The sequence below is a fragment of the Mauremys reevesii genome, linkage group 7 (genome assembly GCF_016161935.1).
Source record: "Mauremys reevesii isolate NIE-2019 linkage group 7, ASM1616193v1, whole genome shotgun sequence".
NCBI lineage: Eukaryota > Metazoa > Chordata > Testudines > Geoemydidae > Mauremys > Mauremys reevesii.
This window is the reverse complement of record NC_052629.1, coordinates 56442838-56470609: the sequence shown is the minus strand read 5'-3', so window position 1 is coordinate 56470609 and position 27772 is coordinate 56442838. Positions and strand designations below refer to the sequence as shown.

Sequence of the window (27772 nt, the reverse complement as noted above, 5' to 3'; positions counted from 1 at the left end):
GCCAAAAGGTGCATCCAGAATTTTGTGATGCCTTTGCTGAAGCTGACTCAATTAATAGGTAAATAGCTTATTTCTCAACCCAAACTAGTTTCCACACCTTAAAGGTTGACTTTCTTTCCTGGCTAAAATGATTAGTCAGATGTCAGTATCTCCATAAGTCCTCAACTTAGAGATAGAGCCCATGTTCCCAGTGGTTCCCTCTTCTCTATCTAAAATAGAAATTCTTGACGTATGACGCTGCATCCATGATAATTATGCTTATACTAGAAGGAATATATATATTTTTAAATTGTAGTTAAAAGACATGAAAAGTTACATACAGTAAAAACTCTATCCTGAGCCACTAGGCAAAGAATGTTCCATCTCCATATCAGTCATCAGAATATATATAAAATTAATTGGGGGAAATTATTTCATCTACCCTGATGGTGCTGGTGGAGAAATGCTGCACAAATTTAATTAGAACTGATTGGGAATTTTCCCATGAAATGCATTTTTTTAAATGTTAGTTTGTCAAAACCAAACCTGTGTTTGCAAAACAGGTTTGATTTTGACAGGTCTCCCAACTCAAAAATGTATTGTGGAAAAAGGTTTTGAAATTGTCTAAATGTCCCATTTTTTAACCTTTTTTAAAATTTGAAACAACTTTCTTTTTGAAATTTTAGTAAATGTATACTAAACAAAGTTAAAACATTTTTAAAGATCAAAACCAAAACAAAATAGTTGAAATTCTCAAAATGAAACATTTCAATTGACCTGATCTGCACATTTTTTTGGATTGTTGGTTTGTGAATTTCTATTTCTTTTTTTGGTCTTCTTTCAAGAAAGGAATGAGTGCTGAAATCTCGAAAATCTCACTGGGCATGCAAACTATTTTCCATCCACATCTACTTTAATGGGTTTAAGATTTATTTTTACTATTCTTTTTACAATACACTAGTTGTAGGGGGTTGAAAGAGGAAAGAAGAGGAGAAGAAAGAGGGATGTTGCAAAATGTGTACTTTGAAAATTAGGGCCAGTTTCTGAAACCCTTCTTCAGGCTGATGACACCTTACACCACAAGTAGCCTACTGAAGAGAACAGGACTGTTTGCATAGTAATGTAATACTCAGTGTAAGGATGTCAGAATTTAGTCTTTAATATTTAATTTTTCAGTTGTGTATGTATAAAATCTGTTTCAGCATTAACATCAGCAGTGATTCCTATTTGATATTTGCAGTAAGGATTTTTTTTAGCAAGGCTTTTTTCCTCCCTTACTATATTTTATGATAGTATTACGGCGTTTTCTCTCCTGCCCTCACTTCTCCCTACTGTTTTTCTTTTCCATTTTTGATTGAAGCCTATATATAATGGTGGGTTAAGGTGGATTTTCACACCCACTGGATATTTGTATTGTTTGTAGAATCTTTATTTAAAAGAGAAGTTTTCTTGAAAGTACCTCATATCTTAAACTATTCCATTTTGTTCTTATCTGACTGATAGATGACCATTAACATGAGTTCTTATTGGTGGATTTGTTTGTATCTGGAAATTAAATTTTGCATTTAATTTCCTGCTGGAGCCAGGTGATGCATTGGTTCTTGGAAGAAGAGATGACTAGAGATTGCCACATTGAACTGTAACCTGCCTGGGACACTCTTCCTACCAAAGCTACTTCTACCAGTACATACCAAATTCAGATCTATACATTACCCAAGTCAAAATTGACACATTCCCTTCTAATTTAGGACAGTCCTAGCCAAGCCTTACTTTTTGTTTGATTTATTTTTACCCAATACATCAAACATAATCCAAGCTCAAAAGGTTGTAGAAAGTAAACAGTACTCAGTTGTTCCAAGGTCGAAACTTTTGCAATTGGAATAGACAGCCACATGCCCATTACTGGCAACTTTCTTTCACAATGGTAGTCATGAGTGCCATGTCCTGAGATTTTTGTAAGGGAAGGGTAGATCATCAGTGTGACAGGGTGGCCTGCCCCTTTAAAGGCCGAAAAACTGGAGCCGCTGTCCAGTTAGCCCTGCTTGCCACACTTGGGATGGAGCCTGGGGTTAATTAGTAGAACTAACTGGGTAGAAACAGCAGCAGGAAGCTGCAAAGTAAGGGGAATGCTTAGGAAGTTGTACAGAGACTGCAGAGAGTGAAAAAAGCACAGAAGACCCTGAGACCAGGGGAGTTGCTTCAGCTAGGAAGGTCTGGGAGTAGCCTGCCAAAGTAGGAAGGAACCTGAGACACCAGTTGGACTTTTTATTTAGCAAGGTAAGTGGATTCCTGCAAGCTTAGCAAATTTTCTGTGTGTCTGTGTTCAAACACAAATAAAAGAAGAATGTGGTATCTTATGTAAACTGTTGTGTAGTGTTGCCCCACAGGTGCTTTCATTTCAGTGGTGGGTGAAGTGATTGTCGTATAGCTAGTCTGTAGGTTTTATAAAGTGCTTTAGGGACCTTTGTGATAATGGTGCTACGTTCTTCCGTGAAAGCTAATAATATCATTTAATCACTGCTGGGCATATAAGGTGCTTGCAAAGTCTTGTGAAACATTTTATGATTGGTCAGTAATAATAAGATTAGCCAACTTCTCTGAGATAAAAAAATTTTTAATAGAAAAACAAGTCAAACATTAAGCACTAATTCTTCTAGTGCTGCTTTTAGTTTCAGTACAGAGAAGTGAAATAGTTAACTTCAGTGCATTCAACATAAAATGCTATTGTTCCCCCCCTTAAAAGAAAACATAAGTGCAGTTTACATATGCAAAAGTTTAAAATACCCATAGGTTTTCCATCATCCTTTAAATCTTTTCTATGATAGCTCCTTGGCACTATTGCTTGAAACTAGAATCTGTTTCTTTATGAAACACAAAAATGTACATCGGAGGGGCCTTTCCCCCTTCAGCAGATCAAATAAAATAATTCAAGTGTCAGTGTGGGAAAATTCTGGTAGTTTCTTATGTGTTTTCCCCTTATTATTACAATGAATTTGACACACCATTGTAAAACAACTATCTCCTACCCCAGATGTCTAAATAGAAATACAGGGCCTGATACTCTTCTTAGGGTAGGTCCACACTAAGAAGGGGGGTCGAACTAGGGTACGCAAATTCAGCTACGTGAATAGCGTAGCTGAATTCGAAGTACCCTAGTTCGAACTACTCACCCGTCCAGACGCCGCGGAATCGAAGTCCGCGGCTCCAAGGTCGACTCCGCCACCGCCGTTTGCAGTGGTGGAGTACCGGAGTCGACCGGAGCGCGCGGGGAGTTCGAACTATCGTGTCTAGATTAGACGCGATAGTTCGAACTCCGAGAAGTCGAACTCACCGCGTCGACCCGGCAGGTAAGTGTAGACTAGCCCTTACACTCGGGTATCTTCAGTAGAGGTACTTCTTGCTTTTACAGTTGTCACTATACATGAAATATAGATATGAGCCAAAACTATGGAACTATTTATGGACTACAATGGATGATTCTGGCTTCCTACACAACTCCCAAGCTTCCACCAGGCTTTGGGGCTGGACCCGCAGGCTGTTTACACCCAAAAAAATAAGAATAATAATAATTTGAGAGGAACTCACCATACAGAACCTGAGAGAGACTTTCACTCCATCAGCTCCCACATGCTGGTTTTTCAATGGGCAGGGTTTACTCAGGCCTTAACATGAATCCTCATGCCTATCCCAATGAGGTAGGTAAATGAGTAAAATGGAACCCTTGTTTTTGTTTTGCAAATCTAAATCGCAACTGAAAGGGGGTTGGCAAAACCAAAACCCATTCCCGGTTTTACACATCTCAATAAACATCCTATCTATAAACTATGTAACGGGCTGTTATTTGGCTTTCCAGGCAGCCTACAGTGGATGATGGAAAAATGCCAATGCTCTTTTTCTTGCTCTCTTGCAGGACTGTGTATTCAGCTGCACTACTTCTCTTCCTCCTCATCATCAAGGCTAGTGCCAGGGCACTGTGAACAAGGGCAAAAACCGGGGTAGAGGGAGAGCAGCTTCTTTTCTGGGCCTTATCTGAGCTTGGTTCAGCTGTGAAGCTCCTGTACCCAGGCCATCTTGTCCTCCAGCTGCCCATGGGCATGCCACACCTTTGTCTGTGCCTAGTCAGCATGGAGACACTGCTCCCCTTTAGTCCAACAGACTGGCTGCTAAGTGAATTCTGACCAGCCAGCCACTGCCCGCCTGGCTCCCCTTGTCGTTCTTGTTCCCTTGCATGCCTGCTCCTCTGAAACAGCACTCCCAGTGTCCTAGTCCAGGCCTCATGGACTCATTGGTTAACAGTCCTCAAATTATATGGGACATTAGGCTCCCATAATATTATTTTACACAGTAGGTTTCCATCAGAAATGAAGCACTCAACTGAGGTGGTGTTATGATGCTGTGCAATTTACTGTACCTTGATACACGAAGACAGGCGAGAGCAGAGGACAGCTCCAGGTCCCTAATTCTTATGGTCTCTGGGCTCCATACTCCCTCTGTGTTCTCAGTGAAGGGGGGGGAGGGAGGGGTTAAATATGCCGTGTTCTTCACATTGTGTTTAATTTTCCCATTATTCTTCCCAGGTCAAGGCCTTGAGCTATGCATTTTCATGCTTTTCCCCTCCTGGGAATGTCATTGGTAAGGGAATACAGCTCCAGTCAATGCACATGTGAAGAGAAAGCAAATACGTGCACGTTCATTCCCTGTGGAATCCCTGGGAGCAATGGTTTACCAGGCAGAGATGGGAAGGAAGGTCCAAAAGGAGAAAAGGGAGAGCTAGGTATAACAATACAAATTTCTCAGGCCTATGCTTAGCCAGAAGAGTCCTGGGGACAAAAGTTTTCCTTCCTACTAAAGAAACTAGTATTAAACTAATTACATGTTACAATCATCTGACCCTGTTTATCGTCACTACTATGAACAGATTGTCCTCATTGCAGACTTTTTTTCAATAAACTCAGGTCACACTGAAATCCCGTAAAATAGTTACATTTGTGAGATCACACAGTAAAACATAGCGATGCTTTAAGCATTAAAGAGGACATTAGTGCATAAACCAATTTCTTATACCCTTAGCCATAGGGGTCAAAGGTTACATGATTTTCAGCACATGGGCAGCAATTGTTACTTTCGCCTATAAACCTTTCCCTGTGTTTCCAATCTACCTATGCAAGCACAACTGCTGTGTTGCACATATAGAAAGTTATAAAAACCTTATAATTCCATTTGCTCTGTGAGGTGAATTCCATGGAATAACTCCAAAGTCCTGTCAATAAGGCACTTCTTTCCTGACAGCCATGTGGAATTTTCAGGCTCCAGAAATGCAGAGCCTGATCTTGCAAACACTTACTCAAGGAAGTGATCTTTTGTCATGGGAATCATCCCACTGAGGTCAAAAGGCAGGAGTCTGAAGTCAATGGGATTACTTACACAAGTACAATAATGTACATGGGTATAGATTTGCCAGGTTAATCATGTGTCCATGCATATATTGCACATCAGTGGACTGTACAGAAATGTTTTGTGTCAGATCCTCTGCTGGTATAAATAAGGATAATGCCATTGAACTCAATGGTCTTCTTGAGAAATTCAAAAATCAGCGGAACTATGCTGCTTTACACCTACTGAACATTTGACCCACACCTGGATACACTTAGAAGCATTTCTGGAATTTTAGTAAAAGACGGATATTAATATTTTTATTAAAAAACATGTTCAGTCCAGATACAAACTTCTAAACCATTTGCAAGTGTTCAGATCTGGCTTTCTAATTTGAGTCCGTTAGGGTAACTGGATCAAGTCATGAACTTTGGATCATCATCAGGATCTGAACTTCCTGTAATATAGGGTATACTTTTGGGTATTATAGTTTGTGCCCATCTGCTGCTATGGCAGCAATTGCAAACTATGACAAGGCTGAAAAATTAAATTACTCACTTGGTCTTTCTTTTTCATTCAATTCCTTGGTTGACAGGGTTGAGAGGGACACAGGGTCTCCCAGGAAAAGCTGGACCCTCCGGGCCAAAAGGCGAGAGAGGTTCAGTAGGTGAAAGAGGACCAACAGGTCCTAATGGATGCCAAGGTAAGCAGACCAGTCTTTTGTTGAGATAATAGCAGCATACGTGAAGAAGTAGTCTAACTAGAATAGATGGTGGCCTTTTTTGAATTATGGCTGGTTTGTGCAAAAACTTAACAAAGTGCATTAGGTGAGCTTTGTCATTTTTGTATGAAGGAGCAGAAGCACTTTGAGGTTTCTCTACATGATGAAATTGACCAGCATGGCTATAAGTGGAATAATTATTCTGTGTCATGACAACAATATTTATTCTGCTATAGATATTCCAGTCAATTTCCAAAGGAAAAGAAGCCCTTATAGATGTGGGAATGGGGCAGTCCAGAAGATTTGCAAGGCTTAGAAATGAGCTAGGCCTTGGAGGGTCACTTGGGGGAATGGAGTTTGATAAACTTGAACTTCCAAGGGAAGTCTCTTATGGGGCAGGATGGAACTAGAGGAATATAGATAGATGGAGCTCGAGGGTTCGCCCATCACTAGACTCATGTATTATTAAAACTGATAAAGTGACAATTTTTTTTCTAATTGTAAGTTTTTATGATTAAAAGTTAAAAGCCAGTGTTGCTGTGGGTATTATTGAGAATTGCAACCTGAAGGTAGTTTCCCTTTCACTCAGAGTAGAGCTGTGACTTCATAGTACCTGCTCTTGTAAAGAAACACAGAAATACAAAGCAACACCTTGGTAATGTTCTACCAATTATTTATTACAGATCTGAGAGATGATTTCACTGGGATCTTGCCTTTTTTTTAAGTTCATAATTTTCAAAAATTGTCTTTGTTGTAATGAAACAGTATGAGTAACGCAATTACGTTATCACTCAGAACTTGATCATCTTAAAACTCAACTGAGGGAGTTGCAAGCACAACTGAAGGACTTGCAAGCTACTGTCAGCAAAGCCCAGAAAGGTAAGCAGGGTGAATTAGCATATTTTCCACTCACTTACAAATGGGCCCAACCGGAGAAGTGATGTTTAGATCCAGCTTCAGATGTGAACTCACTCGACGTTCAAAAGGGTTCTGGTTGAGGCCAGTCTTTACTCATTGATACTCTGAACCTTCCATCTACTTGTCTGATGCTTTTGTAAAGGAATTCCAATTTGATGCATAGGGAAGTATGCGCCACTCCTGCAGTCACTCTGACATGTGTACTTAAACATAAGTGGAGTCCTACTGCGGTTAACAAATAAGATTATTCTTAAGTAGGCTTGGCAGAATTCATTTTTAATATAGTTTTGACAGATATCAATGTTTATTTTTAAGCATTTTAATTTTTATTTATTTAAATGTTCAGAGTTGTAAATAATTATGGAGTTTAAGCATATTTTCTGTTTTTATCTATTTAAATTTTCACAGTTGTAGGAAATTATGGGGGTCAGACAATAATTATTTAATGGCAATAGATGTTGAGATTCAAAAATGTAAAGCATTTTAAGCATTAAAACACAAACCATCAACAACACGTTATAATATACAAAGTAAATATCATTAAATCAAACTCTAAGTTCACAAGCAGCATTTTTCTTACTTTGACTATCCATAAATTTCTATTATCGTCTAAGGAATTATTTTTGTCAACTTGTATTTGTATGGTGAAATTTACATTTATTGACATTTACCAAGAAAAATCTAATCCCTTCAAGCCTTTTCTTAAATTTCTGTACATGGAGGATAACTAATGGATCATGTGCTAAGTTCCAATCTAAGGTGGTTCTTAGACTACAAAAGTGTTATTTGTATAGAATCCATGCTGAGTCCAATATGTCAGTTTAGCTATCATGTGGCCAAAAATAGAGTGGGAGATAATTGCTCTGTGATCTTTACAGCAGGTGGGGCCTGCTTCTGCTCCCATCAAAGTCAGTGGCAAAGCTACCATTGGCTTCAGCAGGAGCAGGCTCTTAATAATATATAAGGACATGTACTAATGCAAATTGAGCTGAAAGTATTATGGCCGCAGTCTTCTCCCTGTGCCCTACCCCTCTCGATGGGTGTAACAATATGAATAAGTGCTACACTTCTATGCCAAAAACACTACAGCTTACAGTAGTACTGCTCCAGTGTTTACTCATGTTATCCAGCTGTCCATGTGTGTGCCAGGGCCGCCCAGAGGATTCCGGGGGCCTGGGGTCTTCAGCGGCGGGGGGCCCTTCCGTTCCGGGACCCGCCGCCGCAGTGCCCCAGGGGCCTCCCCTGCCGCCGAAGTGCAGCCCGGTCTTCAGCGGTAATTCGGCGGTGGGGGGCCCCCACCGCGGGTCTCCGGGGCACTTCGGCGGCGGGTCCCTGAACGGAAGGGCCCCCCGCCACCGAATTACTGCCGAAGACCGAGCTGCACTCCAGCGGCGGGTCCCGCTTCGGCGGTAATTCGCCAGCGGGGGGTCCTTCCGCCCCGGAGCGGAAGGACCCCCCGCCGGCGAAGACCGGCAGCAAAGAAGCTCCGGAGGCCCGGGCCCCGCGAGTTTTCTGCCCCCCCCCCGGAGCGAGTGAAGGACCCCGCTCCAGGGCCCCCGAAAAACTCTTGTGGGGGCCCCTGTGGGGCCCGGGGCCTGGGGTAAATTGCCCCTCTTGCCCCCCTCCCTCTGGGCGGCCCTGGTGTGTGCATGTGCACATGATGTCCTCACCCTGCTCCTCACACAGTGTGTGGACACAAAAGAAGAATCCCCAAACTTACCCCACCTCTGGGGTTCACCTTCTATTATTCATCTGGGTAGGATTGTAACTCACTATACATCTGCTCAAGGGAGGCCACTCACCTGCTTACTTCTTCCCTGGAGCAGGTGGGCAGAGAGAGAGAAGTGAAAGGGACAGAACCTTGGCTCCATTCCACCCTTCTTGCTGACCAGACTAACTGTGCCAGTGCAGCATGAATAGTGATTTATTGGTGGTAAATTACTACGCACCAGGAATAAGGAGGAAACGGGGGGAGGAGGGGTGACTCTGAGCCCCAGTGTATCTCAGGACTGTTCGTGGATAGTTCACCGTACATACATACCCTCCTTCAGAGCTGTGCCAAAACTCACTATCCAGTCCTTAAATAACAATAATACATCAACTGTAAGATTACTCCTGTGTGCTTGTTTCAAGGGTTTTCGCTTCGGGGGCCCTTAGTCTCTGCATCTGGGTCTCTCAATAAAAGATTAAACCCTTTCTAAACTCCTGGTTTGAAGCTAATAGGACTCAGCTGCCCTGGCATCAGAACACATCCGCAAAAATAGCTGTGCATCTGTACACAGAGTTCTGATATTAGGGTTAGTCACAAAAGAACCCTCTTTTCCTATGTAAGCTCCCAGAAGCAGCTTCCCCATTACAGAATGATGAAAGTAACGTGGATGTACTCTGCTAATGTGTCTTCCTAGTTCTGCTTTTCCCAAATGGCATAACTGTCGGTGAAAAAATATTCAAAACTGAGGGCTCCGAAGGCAACTTTGAGACTTCAAAAGCTGCGTGTTCCCAAGCTGGTGGCCTGCTTGCTTCTCCAAGGAATTCTGCAGAGAACAGCGCCATCCAACAAATAGCAGCCAGGCATAAAAAAATGCCATTTCTTGGAATAAATGACATACAGACAGAAGGCACATTTAAGCATCTAAATGGTGAAGCATTAGGATACTCCAACTGGGCATCTAATGAACCAAATAATTATGAAGGAATAGAGGACTGTGTAGAAGTGAATTCAAGTGGCAAGTGGAATGACAAATCCTGTGCAGAAAAACATTTAATAATTTGTGAATATTAATCTACCTGCCATTTTGGTTATTTGTCACTTAGTACAAATGTACATACAGCTTTACATATTGCTAATTATATCAATTTACAGTAGCCCTACATTTTGGACATTGTGCTGCCTCAGTAATGTAAAGCATACAGCTGTCTACTGTATGTGAAAAACTAGTCCAATAAAATAATCATGCAACACTGATTAGTGTACTGAGCTGGTTAAAACTGGGGATATATTACAAATGCTGTGAAATGGTTGATGCCCACTCATTTTCAGATTCCCCTGTTCCATACAAGGATCCATCCTGGGAAATCCATGGGAACTAGACACATGGCATGTTTCTAACTTAAAAGGCTACAAGCTGTCACTTTTGTTCCATATAGAGCCACCTGGCAATGCATTATTAGCTTGACAGGCAGGGACTTGGGATGAAAGTTCAAGTGGCAGAATTGAAATTTCAGGATTCCCTTCCATCTCTATTTACAGGCATTTCAATATCTAGGATCTGCTTGTTACAACCTTTTAATAAGTCACTGTTGAAATGGAGAACTCTAGAAGCATTTGAGTCGCATCCCAAGGGTCGCACTGGTTTAACTAGATCAATTTTATTGCAGTCTATTCAGTTAAACTGATGTAACATTTTACATGCAAACTAGACCTATGTTTGTGTGTTTGGATTACAACTGGGCGATTTTTTTCAGCAAATAGTAAATTCACAAAAAAAATCATTTGGGGGGGGTGGGAACACTGAAACTATTCATAAATTCAGGTCACCTTTGTCAAATAGTTTCAGCCAAAAAAAGGCAAATTTCTATGAAAACATTACAACTTTTTGTTCCTATCATTTCAAAATGAAACATTTAGACTTCTTGTTTCAGAACAGTGCTTCATTTAGAAATTTAGCTAAGGGGGGGAAATTGTTTTGGGTCAAATTAAGGGTTTTGGTTTGACCCTTACACTGAAAAATCAATCATTCACTCAGCTCTTTAGTGTCTATCTCCAGAACCTTTCCCCAGACTCTGCCTTCTCTCCCCATGAGCCAAAACACCAAGTGGTTGGCCATCAACAGACAACCTGAGCGGCCAGCTAAGGGACTTCTCCCCTGGCCTGAGAGAACTTCAGGACCCAGAAACTAAACCATGGGGAAGGAGATGACCCTGCTATTGGAACTAGCTCCCTACTAGGGCGAGAAATCTAGAGTAAGGAGGTACATGGATACCGTGGGCCAGGTTGTGTGAAGTTGGCAGAGGTGGCATAGCCACTGCTACTGCCAGTCACTCCTGCATCTCAGCATAATATCTTATCCCTGTGGCTTTGATTCATTACACAAAGATGCCCATGGCAATGCCAACCCTTCCCATTTCAATGGCCATCAACTGTTCCCCACAACCAGCGCTCCAATCAACCCCACCATACAAGCTGCTCTTCTCTCTAACCACCAATGAGACATCCAACCTCCTTCCATACTGCCAGCTGGTGCCTGGCACTTAGAAAGCACACAGCAGTGAAGAAATGAATTTAAAATGGCCTTGATTGCTTACTACCTTTTACCAGCAGCTGATCTTACGTACCCTACTGTTCATCAGTAAACAAAAATAATCAAAGAGCTTTTTAGCAAGGCAAATATTTCCCATGGCTAGTTAAGACCATGCTGCAGGGAATGCCAAACATAGCTGGATGTTGTCAAATGGTACAGTGTTAGGACAAGGATGTTGTGTACTCTTTGATTTCCTTACACAAAAGCAGCTCCAGTTACTGGAATGAGAGGGGGAAACGTGATAAGGATAGAAATGTGCAGCATTGGGCGAGGGCGGGGGAAAGGGGGTGGATGTTTTTAAATTAAACTGCAGTGTGGCCAAGGTCTGCATGAGGTGAAGCAGTCAACAGCAAATATTTTCCTAAAAACCACATCCAGTACCAGTAAATGGTGAGATATCAGGTTCAGTGTTCAGTCCCTAGAGTTGTGCAAGGACAGTGATAACACGGGAATACCTTTTGTCAATAAGTATTGTCAATACCTTTTCACTGCCTCTATTAGCAAGTCTTACATTGCTTCCTTATGCAGCTAGGGAGAAATCCACTGGATTTCTTAAGGTTTCTTGTACACTGCATTCAGTTACATCATCCCTCAGATAAGCTGGCAGTGTGTCACATCGCTTCATTGTGTATTGGGCAAGTAAAAGTAGGTGCTGGTAGGTAATTATTAAAATTTGAGCAAACTAAAGCCTTCACTTTCCGGTTTGGATACAGTGGGTCAGAAAGAATTCAGGCAGTTATTCTGCAAGCAGGTGTGACTGGCTGATTTCTGGGTCTTGCTGCTTCCCAGTGACCTCAGCACGAGAAAGGTGATAATGATGATGATGATGACTCCATTTGGAGATAAATTTCCCCTAATAGCTGAATTTGTGCAATTTCTCCTTTAGAGTCTCAGGCGTCTGGGATAACGGCCATTTGTTGTGACTCTTGTGTCAATGGGGCTGCCACTGGGATTTCCAGGGCCCAAGCCCAGAAGCAGAATCAGGGCTACTGTGGTCCTGTCCCACAGAGTCAACAATCCCGTACCAATCTCTTTGCTCCACTCCCTCTTGCCTAAGAGCATTCAATCCTTCACCTGTCCCGACTCCCTGGGTGTTTCCTTCTCCTACTGCTGGCCTCTGTCCCCTCACCCAGCGTATTGTCCCCATTCGCTGTTCCCCCTTCTCTCTGGCCCCTCTTACCAATTTCTGTTCTCTCCTCTCCCTCTGTTTCTGTCCACCCTTGTCTCTGTGCCAATGTAATCGTTCCATGGCAGCAGTGGGCTGGTCAGGGCTTCTGGTGCTGTGTGAGTGCACGGTTGCCCAGAGGATTCAGGGGGCCTGGAGCAAAGCAGGGGAGCTGCGGCGCTTGTACTCACCCAGCGGTGGTCCGGGTCTTCGGCTGCATTTTGGCAGCGGGGGGCCCTTCAGTTGCTCCGTGTCTTCAGCAGCACTGAAGGGCCCCCTGCTGCCGAAATGCCACCGAAGACCCAGACCGCCGTCAGGCCAGGGCTCGCGGGGCCCCTGTGGGGCCTGGGGGAAATTGCCCTACTTGCCCCCCGCTCTGGGCGGCCCAGTGTGAGTGCAGACAGGAGGCAGTCTCCACCAGCACTCACCCCCTCTATTGGCTCTCCAAAGTAATTGCAGCACCCTAGACCTGCCATTGAGGTAATGCCAGTCTCAGCTCCCCTTCCTTACCTTACCTTTAAGCCCAGGTCTGGGGCAGTGGCCTCAGTTGCCTGTCCCCTCGCCCTTGGTGTCAGTGGTGGGTGGGTGTCTATATGTTGGTGGGTGTCTATATGTTGATGAATTGTAGTCAAAGTACTTGGCTGTGTCACCATGAACACAGATTGTTCCATAGGTGGCTTATTGATGGTACAACAAAAAGATCTATTGAACTTCACCTACTGAAATATGAGATTCTGTCTGCTACTCATTTTCAAAGCTAATCGTGAACAGTCATTCCAGAAAGTCTGTCTCTCTTCACCTAGCTTCCCTTATAACTGGCAGTGAGAAATGTCTCTTTATGTTGCATTTATTCCACTTCTGTTTTTTAAAGAGTACTAAGCACTGCATAGAGTAAGTAGATGTCTCTTTTTTCTCAACTATTTCTTACTGTATCTTGGATAAGTGGGGAGTATCACTGCATCACTTGGGACCAAATTCTGTTCTGACACACTCTGGTATAACTCTCTTAAAGAGTTGGTGTCAAATTCTGTCACCCTTACTCATGCTGAGTAGTACTTTACTCCATGAGAAATCCCCATTGAAACCACTGGAAATTCTCATGGAGTAGGGTATTACTCAACATGAGTAAGTGTGGTAGATCTATCTTTTTGCTATTTCTGTGAAAAGCTATTCTTTGCCTGTTCCCTTCGGTTGAGGAATCAGCACTTGGGGGGAAAATGGAAAAAGTCAATACAAGAAGAGCAGCCATTTGTGCTTCTTACCTAAACCATCAGCAGGGGTGTTGGGACAGAAAATCTTCAGGACTTTTCTGGGGTGCTGCACAGGGAGTGATGGGACCAGCCAGAGAGTCCCACCACCATTTTGCAATAGCTAGGCAGGCACTTCAGCTCTCTGTGTATGGAAGTGAGAGGAACAAAGCAGCAGCAGAGAACCAAATAAGAGGGTACGTCTGTGTGGGATGCCAGGGCAGGCAAGCTGCAAAACATCAGTAGGAGTCTTAAGCACTGGCAGATGAGCAGGCAAATAGCAAAGGGAGGGAGTAGGTGAGGGAGAATTTTTGGAGGGGCAGCATCAGGGGTTTTTTGGCGAGCTGAATAACTTTTTTTATTTTGAAATTGTCCTCACTGTTACCCTATGGCCTCATCAGCTGTTATTGAACAATGGGTTGCAATGAGTTTTTCCTTCAGTGCTCACTTTTCTTGTTTCTCTTAATTTCTCACTGTTTCCTTGTTTGGAGATGAAGGGAGGAGTGCATGGGCAGCCAGTGAAGATTTGAGATTAACACTTTTTGTTGGAAGATTAGCAAATTATCACGCCTGAGTCGTGTCTATTCCCAACTCCCAACAAAATGTTCTCTAATGGTTAGAGCAGGAAGAAACAAGGCTGTGATTTCCTAGATCACATTGTTAGCTCTGGGGGTCAGTGGTCTGTTAGCTAGTGCCAAGGAGCTCAGTTCTCCACAAGTAGGTCCAGAAGTATGTTTTGTTTCTAGCTCTGTGGAAGGACTGTGCATTAATCTTTGGGGAAAGGAAATATGGGAGTCGGGCTAAGGATTGGATAACTTTTTGTGAAGCTTAAAAAGAAAGAGCACTAAATCCAGGTCCCACTGAAGTTAATGGCAAAAGTCCCATTGGGCTGAATTATCTTCTCCGTTACACAAGTTTTATTCAAACTAGATCTTCACTGACTTAACTGGCATTACTCCTGATTTCTCACTGTCTGGCAGATGTGAGAGGAGAATCGCTGGCTTTCAGTATTTGGCCCAACGACCTAAAAGTTGAAGTAAAATGATATTCATGGCAGTTTGCTGTTTATTTCAGCTCTATACAAAATTCTTTAATTCCTGGACTTGATTGCCTCAAATTAGAGACTCATTAATCAAGCTCAATTAGTGAGTACCTTTTGCAGAGAATTAGCCACACAATGACTTCTGTTGTTCTCATTGCTTTGATATATGCCCCTTGGAGTCACCATGCATGGAATCCAAGAATACTTCAGGGATGATAATGAGACAGTGACATACCTTATTTACATGCAAAATTCAATTGCCCATCAAGTATTAATTGGGAAGCAATCAGGCAGCAGTTACATGGAAACAATGCCTCAAACTCGTATTTTAATTTATTTTTTATTTGCATTGGGATTATTGATGAGCATCTATGTAGATGAAAAGAATGTGACTGGATGTAGTTCACTCCTGATATCTGTGGAGCCCTAATCACACGTTCAGGCACAATAGCTGGTTGGTTTAGATTTCTGCCTTTGAGTTTGAGCTGTCCCTGGTTCAAATTCCATATGAGTCCTTCAGGAGAACAAAGCCCATAGTACTTTTACATTTAAAATAAGATAGAACATAACACAACACTAATAAGATAACACTAATAACACTAATAAAATCATGGATGATCGCCTGGAAGACCTATTCTAATAGGTGTTTTCCCTTTCTAACATCTATGATCTGCTATAGACTTCATCGTGTAGTCTACAACAGACTACGGACTAAACCTGGGGCCTCCCAGATTCTTTATCTTGTAGCTCTTATTGGGCTTCTTTGAACTGAACTTCCAAATCTTCCCCTTCCCCAATCACTGCTCACAATATGAATCAACAAGGCCCAAATAGCTCTCAGAAACCTCCCCTCACTACTATCCTGCCGTCACTCTTTTTAAGGCTCTTTTACACTGCTAGCATGGTGTAAAGGGGCCTTAGTGCAATTGAGAACCAGGTCCTAAGAATCTTGACCTTGGAGGTGTATCTCCTACACAGTGACGATAGAACAACCTATGTACAGGTGCTTATGTGATTATTCCTTTTTTATTAGTCACAGATCTACAGGCTTGACAATGCATCTCTGTCAGCCTTTCAAAGCTCTGGTTCTGGCCATGGCGTTGATGATGGCATCAGGTGTGGATATAAATAAACATGAATTCATGCCCAGTCATTCAATGTTGTGCTCCTGGAACCAATGGTTTACCAGGCAGAGATGGAAGAGATGGGAAAGAGGGTCCCAAAGGAGAAAAGGGAGACCAAGGTAAAGTGCTGTAATCATTTACCAAGATTATATCTGTGACCCGTCTATCAGTCCCCTTGGCACTATCATCCTTTGTCTTCTGCCTTCCCTGGGTCCTTCTCGGATTCTGTCTCTCTCTTAGAACTTTAAATGTTCTCTCTCTCCTCTGGCTGCTTTTAAATATGCTCTTATGCCCCATCATGAGAAAAAGCATCCATCAATTTCACTTTCCCCTCTAGCTTTGGCAGAAGCCCTGCAGGCTGTTCCACGCAGGCAGGCCCTCGTGCCTAGTCAGAGCCTCATTAACTTCTACTTGGTGCTCTACAGATGTGGGGATCTGCTTGCACAGGATCTGCTTGCAGGATCGGGGCCCATGTTTAAAAGCACTGTAATGCATTTATAATGCTATTCCATGTATATGTGATTTCTCATAAGAATAGTTGATTAACAGTTATTCTCACAGAATCACAGATGTTAGAGCTCATTTGTAGATCTCACAGCAGGTTTGTTTCCTAAAGTGAATTATTGACTGCTTTGTCCAGTCCAATTTTAAATATCCCAGTAGAGCTGGTTGGGAATATTTTTGCTAACTGCTTTCTTTTTAACCAAACACTAGGAGCAGGACTGAGGGGTTTGCAGGGTTTCCCTGGAAAGGCAGGACCTCAGGGAACAAAAGGAGATCAAGGACCACAAGGCGAAAAAGGACAAAAGGGAGAAAGTGCAAATGAGAAGTCAACTCTCTCTGACTCAGGTATTTTGGTCAATATCTGTTGTCACATTTTGCATGGAGAAATTTGGTAGGCTCATGGCAATGTCCTGTATTTCTTTTCATCACTATTTGGGGGTGAAGAGATCTCCAAAAGCTTTGGGGAGAATAAATGGTAATTGACATGTTACAACTACTGTATAGGAGAACAGGGGACAAACCCAAGCAATATGGAAATAGTCCCTGAAATGTGAATGACATGATTCACCTTTGCCTACAGATTAAATTCTAGGGGATGTGTTATTTTTATCTCCTCCTCTTTTAAGATAACTGATTTTTTTTCCCCTTTTGCTCCTCTTCCCAATCATTGTTTCTCTTTGCTTTCCATCTTTGGGTGGAACACATTTGGTTACTCTGTAGAAACACACTTTAAAAAAATATTCTAACTGGAAAAAAATTAATCCCTAGAGCTATCCCCAAACACAGATGACTGATTCTGATTAAGTGGAAGTGGTGAGCAGTGACAGAGAGAAGATCCACATCTGATTATTGTGTGTGTACCAGTACCCAGTTTGAAATGATGTTTGGGTTCCCAGTTAAGAAAGCAAAGATGACATTTTTAGAGCTGGCTGAAATTTTTCATCCAAATTTTTTTTTCAGCAACAAATGCTGATTTAGGTCAACCAAAATATTTTGCAAATCTGTGTCAATTTCACTCAATTATTTTGGTTGGAGAAAACAAATTCTGAAAAATTCTGAAATGTTTTGTTTTGACACTTTTTCCATGAAAGTTCAGGTTTTTTATTTAAAATTATTTTTTGTTTCAAATTTTCCTTCAATTTCATTACAAATGTTAAAACTCAAAATCAAAAGAATACATTTTACACAAAATGTGGGGGTTGTTTATTTATCTGGTTTTTATTTTTGTTGTTGTTGTTGAATTGCAAAACTGCCAGTGAACCAAAAAATCAGTTATCCCAGCTGTAGTCATGTTGTGAATATTTTTGGAGCTGGCGACCCCTGGTTAGGGCATCATGCAGCCCACCCATACTGTAGCAGCTAGGCAACTGGCCAGTCAAAAGCAATGATTGTATGGTAATTTTGAAATGATTTATTACATGACTCCCCAACTGTTTTTCTTAGCATTTGATGCTCTTCAAAGACAAGTAACTGCTTTGGAAAAGAACATCCAGACTCTTCAAGCTGACATTAGCAGACACCAAAAGTGTGAGATATGTTTAAATGATTGTATTTTTGGGGTGGCGAGAGGGAGGGAGGAATCTTTGCAAGTAAAGGGGTGATAATAGCAGCTTAAACACTGTACAGCCTTCTCCCACACACTGCCCCTAACAAATGGGCTTCAATCCGAGCCTGCCTTGACAGGGTAGATTCCTCCCAGTCCGAGCCATGCCAACATCCAGTTATCACTAAGCCATGCCCAGTTATTGTGCAAGGGCTTTGTTACATGGACAAATGCAATTTTCCCAAGAGTTTTCTCTATGCTAACGTCTGCACTACTACTGGCTCAGTTGCACTGGTGGTAGCAGTGATGAGAGCACTAATGCACAGAGTCCTAGACATCATTGCCATAGGGATATCCAGGGTGAAAGAGCTCAGCTGGTTGTTGAGAGTGGGTTGTCTTCATCTGCTCTAAGCAGGCTTAGATGACACAGTGAATAAAGTGTAAGTTCCCTGTCTTCACTAACTCTTCCACCATATATGCCCGAGGTGAATTTTCCCTCATTTTAGTGCAACAGTGGGAAATGCTACTGTGTATTCATCTCCCTTTCTCTGTAGTACAATTTTATAACATGGTTTTTCAGTCAAAAAATCTCCGCTCATATTTGTCCTGGAAATCATTCAAGAAACCAGCTAGCTGCTGTTCTGTTTCCAAATAGTTGTTGCTAGCACAGTTTCATCTATAATGTTGGCAGAAGTCATATTATTTGTATAAGTGTAATTTGTTACTTACAAAGTGCAATTAATGTGCCTAGTGTTTTGTGAGTAAATTCTTACAGAGAGGTTAACTTCCCCTATAATGCATGTACAATTTTCATTTTAATGATCTCTTTTGTTTCTAGTTTTTTCTTTCCGGCGGGTCAAGAGTGTTGGTAAGAAAACATTTATGTCAACGGGTACAAAAGATTCTTTTGAAAATGGAAAATCCATGTGCACAAAAGCTGGAGGTGCACTCACCTGTCCACACAATCATGCTGAGAACACAGCCTTGCGAGAAATATTGAAAGATTCAGAACAAGCATATTTAGGGATGTCTGATGTGCAAACTGAAAGGCAAATTTCTGTATCTGAATGGAGAACCTGTAACTTACACAAACTGGGAAACTGGGAAAAGGGCTACGTGGAGGGTCATAGTGAGCCACTGAGGCTAGCATAAACTGCCTAGAAGCGCAGGACCCACAGGAGCAAGGTCAGAGCTCTGCCACACAGGGTCATAGCCTAACAAACAGAAATAGCCCCACTGACTTCCCTCATCCTTTCAGTGGGACTATTCCAATCACTTGGTAGTAAGTTTTTATAAGACTCAGCCCTTAATTTTTCACCCATCTTCAGTCAAAATCCTTTAGTAAAATCCTCCTGGGAATCTGGATCCATGCACCTGAACAAATGCAAACTCATGCCAACTATCTTCACTCCACTCCTGTTACACTCTTGCCACTAGGTGGCATTGTAACACACAACATGTATATGCAAGATGTTGTAAGAACTCTTTGTTCCAAACCAGTCAGCCAGAAATGAAGTACCAAACTACACCTTTCTCTTGGGGAAGGAATTTGAATATGACTTTTCTTCTCAGTCATTCTGCTGCTAGCCAGATAATCAACACTTTGGAAGTCTGAGGGTTTGTCAGCCTCTCAAAATTTAGAAGTGTTTTGAGTTACAAAGCTAGTTGAAATTCACAAAGCCCTCCCTTCTCAAAAGCTGTATTGCTAACCCCAAGCATTCAAAAATCATGAGTCAAGAACCAAAAACTCATTAGATTAGCTTTAAAATCATAAGTTTTTTTTTAAATATGTTTAGGGTTCTCTTTATTTGCTTCTGCGTTATGAGCCTTTAAGTTTAATATTTTCAACCTTTCCTCTGCAACCAGGAGGGCTAGAAACCTTTTTCTAAGCGTCTTACATAGCAACCTGGGGCTTTAGGAAAAACTTCAAATAGCATCAGACTCAGCCATAATGCATAGCATAACCCTCACTTTTTCAAGGATGAGACAACTAGAAAAATGAAGGACACCTGTATTCCCAGCTAAAGTGATTTCTGTGTTACACTTAAGGGGCAGAATCATCACCCAAAAGCACAAGCTGGCCCTTGTCAGTTGACTTGTATGTGAAATATGTCGTGTTAGAGTTACATTAAGATAAGAATGTATATCTGTCCAATTTGAGAGACAGACATGTTTGTATGCTATTCACCTAATACTGGTTTTTATAATATGCACTGCGTACAGATCTCTCCACTCTGGGCCTTTTCATATGTTCTGTAGACTAGAATAGAATGTGAAAGAATACTACGTTTCCTCGCTGCAAACACTGGATCTGAAAAACAGAGGCAGAGAGGCCATGAAAGAAGGAGAAAGACAAATAATGAAACTATGAATTATTGCTTAAAAATTTGTGTTGTCTCAGGGAAACAAAAAAGACTCTAAAGCAGCAAATATAAAGTTGTTGAAAATTTTGAGCAGATTCTTTTAGCAGTATCCTTCTACTTCCACCCAAGTCTAAATCCACTATTCTGTAGCAATCCTATCCTCTTCCATGATACAGTAGCAGCCATTGTGGTATTAATTTTATATCATGACTAGTGAAATCTTTTTTTTTTTTTTGCACAGACCAGGCCACAGGGAGCCACATTACAGCAGTAGAAAGGTAATTATTGGTACTGGAGAAGGATACACATATTCTAGAGCATACGCAGATCTGTATTATATTTTCCTTGTCATCATTGGTAACACAGCTTGGTAATTCTCAAGTGAAATGTGTTCCTTTTCTTCATTAATTGGTGTCCTGCAGCTATGAAAACTAGGGCTTTTAAAGGTTTTTTTGTGAGTTTTTAGTTAATATTTATGATATGAAAATGCAGGAAAGACTTCAGTCCCTAAAAGACAGGCCTCAGATATGTATGTTAGGAAAGAGACATTCTACTGGATATGAAGAATCCTTTTGTTCTCCCGGCTACAGGGATCAGAGTAATTTGATCTCTCATCTGAGACTGACTCCAGAGCATTGTGGTGGGTTTTGTGACATGTTCACTTGGAGTTTAACAAAGACAATCCACATATTGTATATCCAATAGGCTATTTGTCAGCCATTAGATAGCACGAACTTTCAGTTACTGATCAGCGCTATATTTGGACAGGTATCTTGCAGAAAATGTGAATGGTTCCATCTCCCCTGGCCAAACATCTGAACCATCCAGTTTCCCACAATGAGCATCAAAGATAATCTAAAATATGCTAGATGCAAGTGACAGACATGAGAAATCCATTTGTGTGGGCAAAAGACTCATACCTGCGAATGATAGGAGCCATCTTATCTCTTGAGGTATTTGCCTATAAGATATGTCTCTCTTTTTTAAAATCCATACTTTGTTAAAAAAAGATCTTGATTTGAAATTCTAAAAGTGAAGGAGCAAAAACCGTAAATCGGTGTTTCTCAAACTGGGGTCGCTGCTTGTGTAGGGAAAGCCCCTGGCGGGTAAGGCCGGTTTGTTTACCTGCCCCGTCCGCAGGTTCGGCCGATCACGGCTCCCACTGGCCGCAGTTCGCTGCTCCAGGCCAATGGGGCCTGCTGGAAGCAGCACAGGCCAAGTGACATACTGGCCGCTGCTTCCAGCAGCTCCCATTGGCCTGCAGCGGCGAACCGCAGCCAGCGGGAGCCGCGATCGGCCAGACCTGCGGACAGGGCAGGTAAACAAACCGGCCCCAGTTTGAGAAACACTGCCGTAAATAGAGTGACAATTTCAGAATTCCCTGCTTACCATTCATTCCTTGAAATGAATCTATATTCTCAATTATTTTTAACCGAATAAAAATGTTATAGAAACATATATAAGTTTTGTGATTTGGAATAATTGGGGAACAGTAAATGTGGAAAGTAAATATAATCATCCTTCAGGGAAATGTAAAGCTTTTTAAATATAATTTAGAGAGAATATTTTAATTAAAATGGAATGCTCCATTTTCTAATCCAGTCTTACCCATTATTAAACCAGCAAAGGCTATATGTAATTATGAGGGAATATTTCACTCACTTATGCACAACTTTTATACCGCTTCTTAGTGCTTTTTTTCTGATGCCCTTATATCTCCTCACTTGGGCCAAAACTTTGAAAGGTCTCAATTCTGCCTTCTTCCTGCTCTAGTCCTCTCATGGTACTGCTCTGCTACCTACCCCAATAAAGGAGAACTAACAACTTAAAATGCCTTGTTCAAAAAATTTAAGTAACACTTAACTTTCAAATGCCTGAACAGCAAATATAACTTTTCTTGTCTGCACAGTAAACACTGGCATTTTTATCTGTTTGCATAATCAAAGTGGTGCTTTCCGTGCCTTCTTGGTTGCAAAGATTTGAACTGCTTCCTGAAGGTCCACAGTCTGGGCCAGCTCATGCTCTGTTGAGATGGTCGCAAGGCTGACCAGCCTCTCCTGTGTCATTGTGGAGCGTAGATGTGTTTTTATTAACTTCAGCTTGAAGAAGCTGCGTTCTCCACTGGCAACTGTTACAGGAAGTGTTAGAAGTATGCACAGAGCAACAAAAGCATTTGGAAAGAGGGTGGTCATCTTATTTGTGCACATATGTTCCAGAACAGCCTTTGGAGTTGATCCTGCTGAAATGTACCTTGAAAGGGCTTTCAGTTCATCACCTAAATCACTTGCATCAATATCACGCATGTCTCTAGTGCCCTGCATTGCTGGGGTAGGTCTTCTTTAGGTATAGTGAGGAGTTTTGGAATATCATACAACATCCCAAATATACTTCTGTGTTCCTTGAGCTGCAGGAAAATACTCTCTGGGAGCCCTTTTCATAAGCTCCCATCAGAATTAATATATTTTCAAAAATGAAAACATTTAACATTGGTTTTTGAGTTGAAATGCTGATGCAGCTGTTGGTTCTGTGGTTTCATTTCTTCAGGATCTTGGTGGGCCACATGCCAAAGGTTGCCAATCCCTGGTGTAGACCCTCTGGAAATCAGCCAAGACACAGCCTTTTTCCTCTAAGGAGCACTCTCCCAAACCCTTCAGCTCTGGCAGCATGGCCAGATCAGATGTATTGGCTCTAGGGTGACCAGATGTCCCAATTTTATAGGGACAGTCCTGATTTTTGGGTCTTTTTCTTATATAGGCTCCTATTACTCCCCACCCCCGTCCCAATTTTTCACCTTTGCTGTCTGGTCATCCTAATTGGCTCCTGGGGCTTAGTTTTATCCTGTGGCACCTGCAATTAGCTGTCTCTCCATGTTCTGTGACCTTGAAGCTGTTTCAAGCAGCAGTAATGTTCAGCACTCAGCTCTCTGCTTCAGGGGAGAAGACTGTGGAGAGGTGTTTCTTGAATGTGTCCAGCTAGTTACACATTTTGATCTCACATTGATGAGCTTGTACATTGTTCCTGCAAGAGGCTTCTGGCAGGTCTGCAGTGGGAGAGACATGTTTCTGTGTAACTGCTCTTTCCCATGGTGCCTGCCACCCTCATTCCAGCACTGGAGACAACTTCACAATGGATAAACTTCAAACAGCTGAAGTTTGGTGTGGAATGAGCATCCAACCATTGAGAAGATCATTGGAACCACTGAACTTCTTACTCTCCTCCCCTAGTACAGAACGCCCATGGTCTCTGATTCAGTAAGGTACTTGAGAATGTGCCTAACTTCAAACACATGAGTAATTCTATTTGACTTCAGTGAGGCTAGTGGTAAAGTTAGGCATGTGCTCAGCTGTGTTGTTCATTCAGGGCCTTGGTCAGCTCAGGAATACAGCAGTGGTTTTATTTTGATATCTGTGATTTCAGCCTTAACAGGAGCAGGGGTCTCTCTGTGTACATTATGGTAAACTATATTATTCAGATCTCATGACAGCTTTGGGTTCCTTTCAGATCCCCCAAACTGCCCTATGTTGTTTTGCTTGTGTTTTGAGTTCCTGTTCCCTAGATGCTTTGGCAAATGAAGGCGCTACAGTCCTTAACTAGTCCTGCTTGTTTACATCTCTGAATCTCCCACCCTACCTCGTGGTTTGTGTTTGAAAAGATCCCAAAGAAGCTCCTTGGTGAAGCAGGCAATCAGAAGTGTGGGAGGTTGGGCAATTCAGTCCTGCTGCCCTCTCTATATTGACTGCTGTCAAAAATCCAAATAGCTCACTTGAATCTAAATTGTGCCTTTTAGACACAGGCCAGAGTAGGAGATGGTGCACAGCTCCACCAATTCAGAGGGAGCTCACTGAGGCACTATGCAAAATCCCTATCCAAGCACATTATGCTCCACTTTCCCCTCTTGAATGTGGTGTGAACCCCCAGAGATGTACTGCTGGAGGCAATCCCTTTACCCCCTAAAGTACTCCCCTGGCTTCAGCTTGAGGCATGCAAAGGGAAAGGTTCCTTGTGCTCTGTGTTCCCCCCAACCCCCACCCTAAGCACTAGCTAAACAGGCAGCTACACTCTAGCCCTGTGTGGCAGAGCTCCAACCTTGTCCCCATGGGTCCTGCGTTTCTAGGCGGTATATGCTAGCCTCAGTGGCTCCCTGCGACCCTTCACATAGCCCTTCTCTCTCTAGGGCCAGGGTTACTGTCTACTGAGCCCTTTTCATCATTAATGTAGCAACTCTGGCTCATTAATAATTGGTTGGTTTCCTGCTGTAACCTCATGGACGCCTGTTGCGCCATTGCCTGAGCCCGGGTTGCCTCCTGCTGGGTTGCTGTGGCTTGCGCCAGCGCTCTCACCACCTCCTCCATTGTGGTACAAACAAAAAACAAAAACCCCAGTGGACTTTTTTTTTTTTTAATATAAAAAACCTCTTTGTTCTGCCACGCTGTGAACAATCACGATCCCACTTTTAACACCAGTTGTGGCAGAGCTCTGACCTTGTCCCCATGGGTCCTGCACTTCTAGGCGGTATATGCTAGCCCAGGGGTTGGCAACCTTTCAGAAGTGGTGTGCTGAGTCTTCATTTATTCACTCTAATGTAAGGTTTCGCATGCCAGTAATACATTTTAACATTTTTAGAATGTCTCTTTCTATAAGTCTGTAATACATAACTAAACTATTGTTGTATGCAAAGTAAATAAGGTTTTTAAAATGTTTAAGAAGCTTCATTTAAAATTAAATTAAAATGCTGAACCCCCCAGACCGATGTCCAGGACCCGGGCAGTGTGAGTGCCACTGAAAATCAGCTCATGTGCCACCTTCGGCATGCATGCCATAGGTTGCCTACCCCTGTGCTAGCTCCAGGGCTCACTGCAACCCTCCATGTAGCCCTTCTCTCTCTAGGGCCAGGGTTACAGTCTACGGAGCCCTTTTCATCATAAGCCAGCAAGGAGGTTGGTGAGAGAACTCCCACAGTCTCTGTTGTCCGTAGGGCTTATTTCAGAATAGTTTAGCCTCCTGTCCTGACAGGGGCCTGACTTCCCCTCCCAGGATGTGTTTATGTAGTTGGGGGGGGGGGGAAGAAACCCGGGCCCACCCTCTACTCCGGGTTCCAGCCCAGGGACCCTAATGGCAGCAGTTGTTGGCAGCCAACCTTTCACTGCCAGAGTTGCTACATTTACCTGGGCCACTTCCCCACAGCTCTCCCGCTTCTCTCTTCTTCACCCTTACTGATGGCTTGAGGGTGTCTTCATTAACCAGCCCTTCAGCCACGTTTCCTCTCCCTAGGTCCCTCTAGCCTGACTAGAGTGATCCCTTTTATAGTATCAAAAAGGACCTTAATTATAGTCTGGTGTTCACATTACCTCAGTGGCCTCACCTGACTCTTTGCAGGTTAATTAGAGTCAGGTGTTCTCATTAGCCTGGCGCAGCCCCTGCTCAGGTCAGTCAGGGAACAGAAAACTGCTAATCCAGTGGACAGTATATCTTCCTTCTACTACTTTGTTGTACCCAACTGGCCTGGGTCTATCACACCTGGGATAGACCTTCAGGGGTTACTAACTCACAGTATTACCCTGCTGCAAGGTCCTTTAAGGTAGACAGCCCAAATACTTGTCCATATTTTTATATTCAATCTCAAAACTTGTAGCTCCTTAATTTAGAGAAGTTTTAAGAAACACCTTGGGCTTGATTCTCTCCTACCTTGCAAGGTCAGTCACATCTGGGCAAAGTGGGTGAAAAATGCGACAGTGAGAATGGTAGTGTAACCCACAGGCTTTATAATGCAGATTTTCTTTTTCTGTACAGGAAGCAGAAGAAGCCGTGGGAGCAGGAATGGATTTGTTCGAATTGTCTGTGCCCCTGCACACATGCAGTGAGCTGGGCAAGGTGATGCAGCTAGGAGGGCTAGCTCTTCTATGGCTCTGTTTAGCAGTAGTTCTCAAAGCACTTTACAAAGGAGGTCAGTATCATTATTCCTATTTTACAGTGGGGAAACCAAGGCACAGGGCAGTGGAGTGCCCAATATCAGCCAATAGCAGAGCCAAGGCCTCAGGTCTCCTGAGTCCTACTCCAGTGCTCTAACCTAGAGCGCTAACCTCTAGGCCATTCTGACTCCTCTAAGCATGCTGTTACTTACTGGGCATGCTCACTAGTTTTCACATATGTGTGCTAAAGCAGTGGTTCTCAACCAGGGGCCTAGGGGCCCTTAGGGGGTTGCGAGCAGGTTTTAGGGGGGCTGCCAAGCAGGATCAGCGTTAGACTCACTGGGGCCCAGGGCACAAAGCCTAAGCCCTGCCATGCAGGGCTGAAGCCTGGGCCCTGGGGCCTTGAGTCCTGCCACCCAGGGCTGAAGCAGAAGCCTGAGCAACTTAGCTTCATGGCGCGCCCTATGGCATGGAGCCCCTGGCAATTGCCCTAATGCCGGCCCTGGCTTTTATATGCAGAAAACCAGTTGTTGTGGCATAGGTGGGACCTGGTGTTTTTATCACATGTTGGAGTGGGGGAGGGGCTCAGAAAGAAGAAGGTTGAGAACCTCTGTGCTAAAGTACAGAAATACTGATGTTATGCTGCAATTTTAGACTGTAATGTGGGTTTGATATGTGGTGTTTATCTTAAAGTCAAAGCTGCTGGTGCAGTGGTGAGAATCTCAGTTTTCATTTCAGATAAAAGTACGTTTCTAGCCCTTGTGGGGAATGAGTTTACAAATGTGATCCAAGAAAAGGCTCACAGACGAGAACCTAAATACAAAGCGGGGTCTGACTTGCAATTTTTGAACACTTTGGGTCGGTAATATCAGGAAGAGCAACAGAGTTGTGTGATTCTGTCTAGGAAGAGAAACTGGCAGACTTATTTACCCAATGGCTTTAGGCTTTAAAGGCTATTTAAGAAATATTCCAAAGACCGTATTTTGGGTGTATTTTGGGTGTGCTTATGAAGAATTGTGCAGTCCCCTTCAAAGCTGGCTGGGAGCTGTCACTGTCACCTGCATTCAGGGTTCTGGGTAAAATAGCCTTGATGTTTATCTATGTGCAATGCTCTCTGAATCTAGCCTGTGCCTCAGCCATTGTGCAGAGATTCGGGGTAGGGGGACAATAGTTGTGGATAATTTACCCCCATCTCAGGAGCATTTTACACTCACTTGGCAGAGATGTAAATGATTAAATCAGGCCAGGACTAGTAGAGAATCAGGCCTCTTCTGCATGTAGATGCATCTGAAAATGAAAGCCAAAGAAACAGATTTAGAGGGGCGATGAGAGGCCTGGGCCAGGAAAAGGGAGAGAACTAGAACTATCTGGATTACAACATTCAGTACAAGTAGCCCAGCAAAGCAATATTTGCTCACCAACCCCAACAATGTAACATTCAGAAGTGCAATCATCTTCTAAAGGTTTTGCAAATGAATAAAAAAGTTCAGACTTATAATCCACTTGAGCTTTAGATTATTGGCAAACACATGCATGTTGCAAAAGAGAGATCGGCCTAAATGGAGCCCTTGATCTGCTCAGCA

At 42.8% G+C, this 27772-nt stretch overlaps 2 protein-coding genes and 1 pseudogene across 7 annotated transcripts in view; all 3 read left to right on the top strand.

Moving 5' to 3' along the window:
• Positions 1-1673: 1673 nt before the first annotated feature.
• On the top strand, positions 1674-9956 carry LOC120409607 (pulmonary surfactant-associated protein D-like). 2 transcript variants are annotated; one of them, XM_039548139.1, is made up of 6 exons: positions 1674-2256; positions 3890-3935; positions 4557-4753; positions 5948-6055; positions 6869-6952; positions 9397-9956. In XM_039548139.1, the coding sequence occupies exons 3-6, from the start codon at positions 4573-4575 to the stop codon at positions 9771-9773; spliced, it is 750 nt and encodes a 249-aa protein (XP_039404073.1). In that variant the 5' UTR covers positions 1674-2256; positions 3890-3935; positions 4557-4572; the 3' UTR covers positions 9774-9956. The 2 variants fall into 2 exon arrangements, with proteins under 2 accessions (XP_039404073.1, XP_039404072.1); XM_039548138.1 differs by lacking the exon at positions 3890-3935 and having other exon boundaries at positions 1675-2256.
• Positions 9957-15783: 5827 nt separating this feature from the next.
• LOC120368537 lies at positions 15784-19644 on the top strand (annotated as a pseudogene).
• LOC120409606 (pulmonary surfactant-associated protein A-like) overlaps positions 18764-27772 on the top strand; it is a 51732-nt gene continuing 42723 nt past the window's right edge. Inside the window, exons 1-2 of one of the 5 annotated variants that reach the window (XM_039548134.1) lie at positions 18764-18785; positions 26071-26224. In XM_039548134.1, coding sequence (XP_039404068.1) covers positions 26098-26224 — 127 coding nt within the window. In that variant the 5' untranslated portion in view covers positions 18764-18785; positions 26071-26097. Of the gene's footprint in view, positions 18786-19714; positions 20559-26070; positions 26225-27772 lie in introns of those variants that run through there. The other 4 variants (XM_039548136.1, XM_039548127.1, XM_039548129.1 and 1 more) reach the window with 4 other exon arrangements.

What these genes read in the sequence shown, in the direction of transcription:
- LOC120409607 (XM_039548139.1), top strand. Translation starts at nt 4,573, where the DNA reads ATGCATTTTCATGCTTTTCCCCTCCTGGGAATGTCATTGGTAAGGGAA. An exon ending in AGGAGAAAAGGGAGAGCTAG is followed by an intron (nt 4,754 to 5,947) that starts GTATAACAATAC and finishes CTTGGTTGACAG; the next exon opens with GGTTGAGAGGGACACAGGGT. An exon ending in AGGTCCTAATGGATGCCAAG is followed by an intron (nt 6,056 to 6,868) that starts GTAAGCAGACCA and finishes GTTATCACTCAG; the next exon opens with AACTTGATCATCTTAAAACT.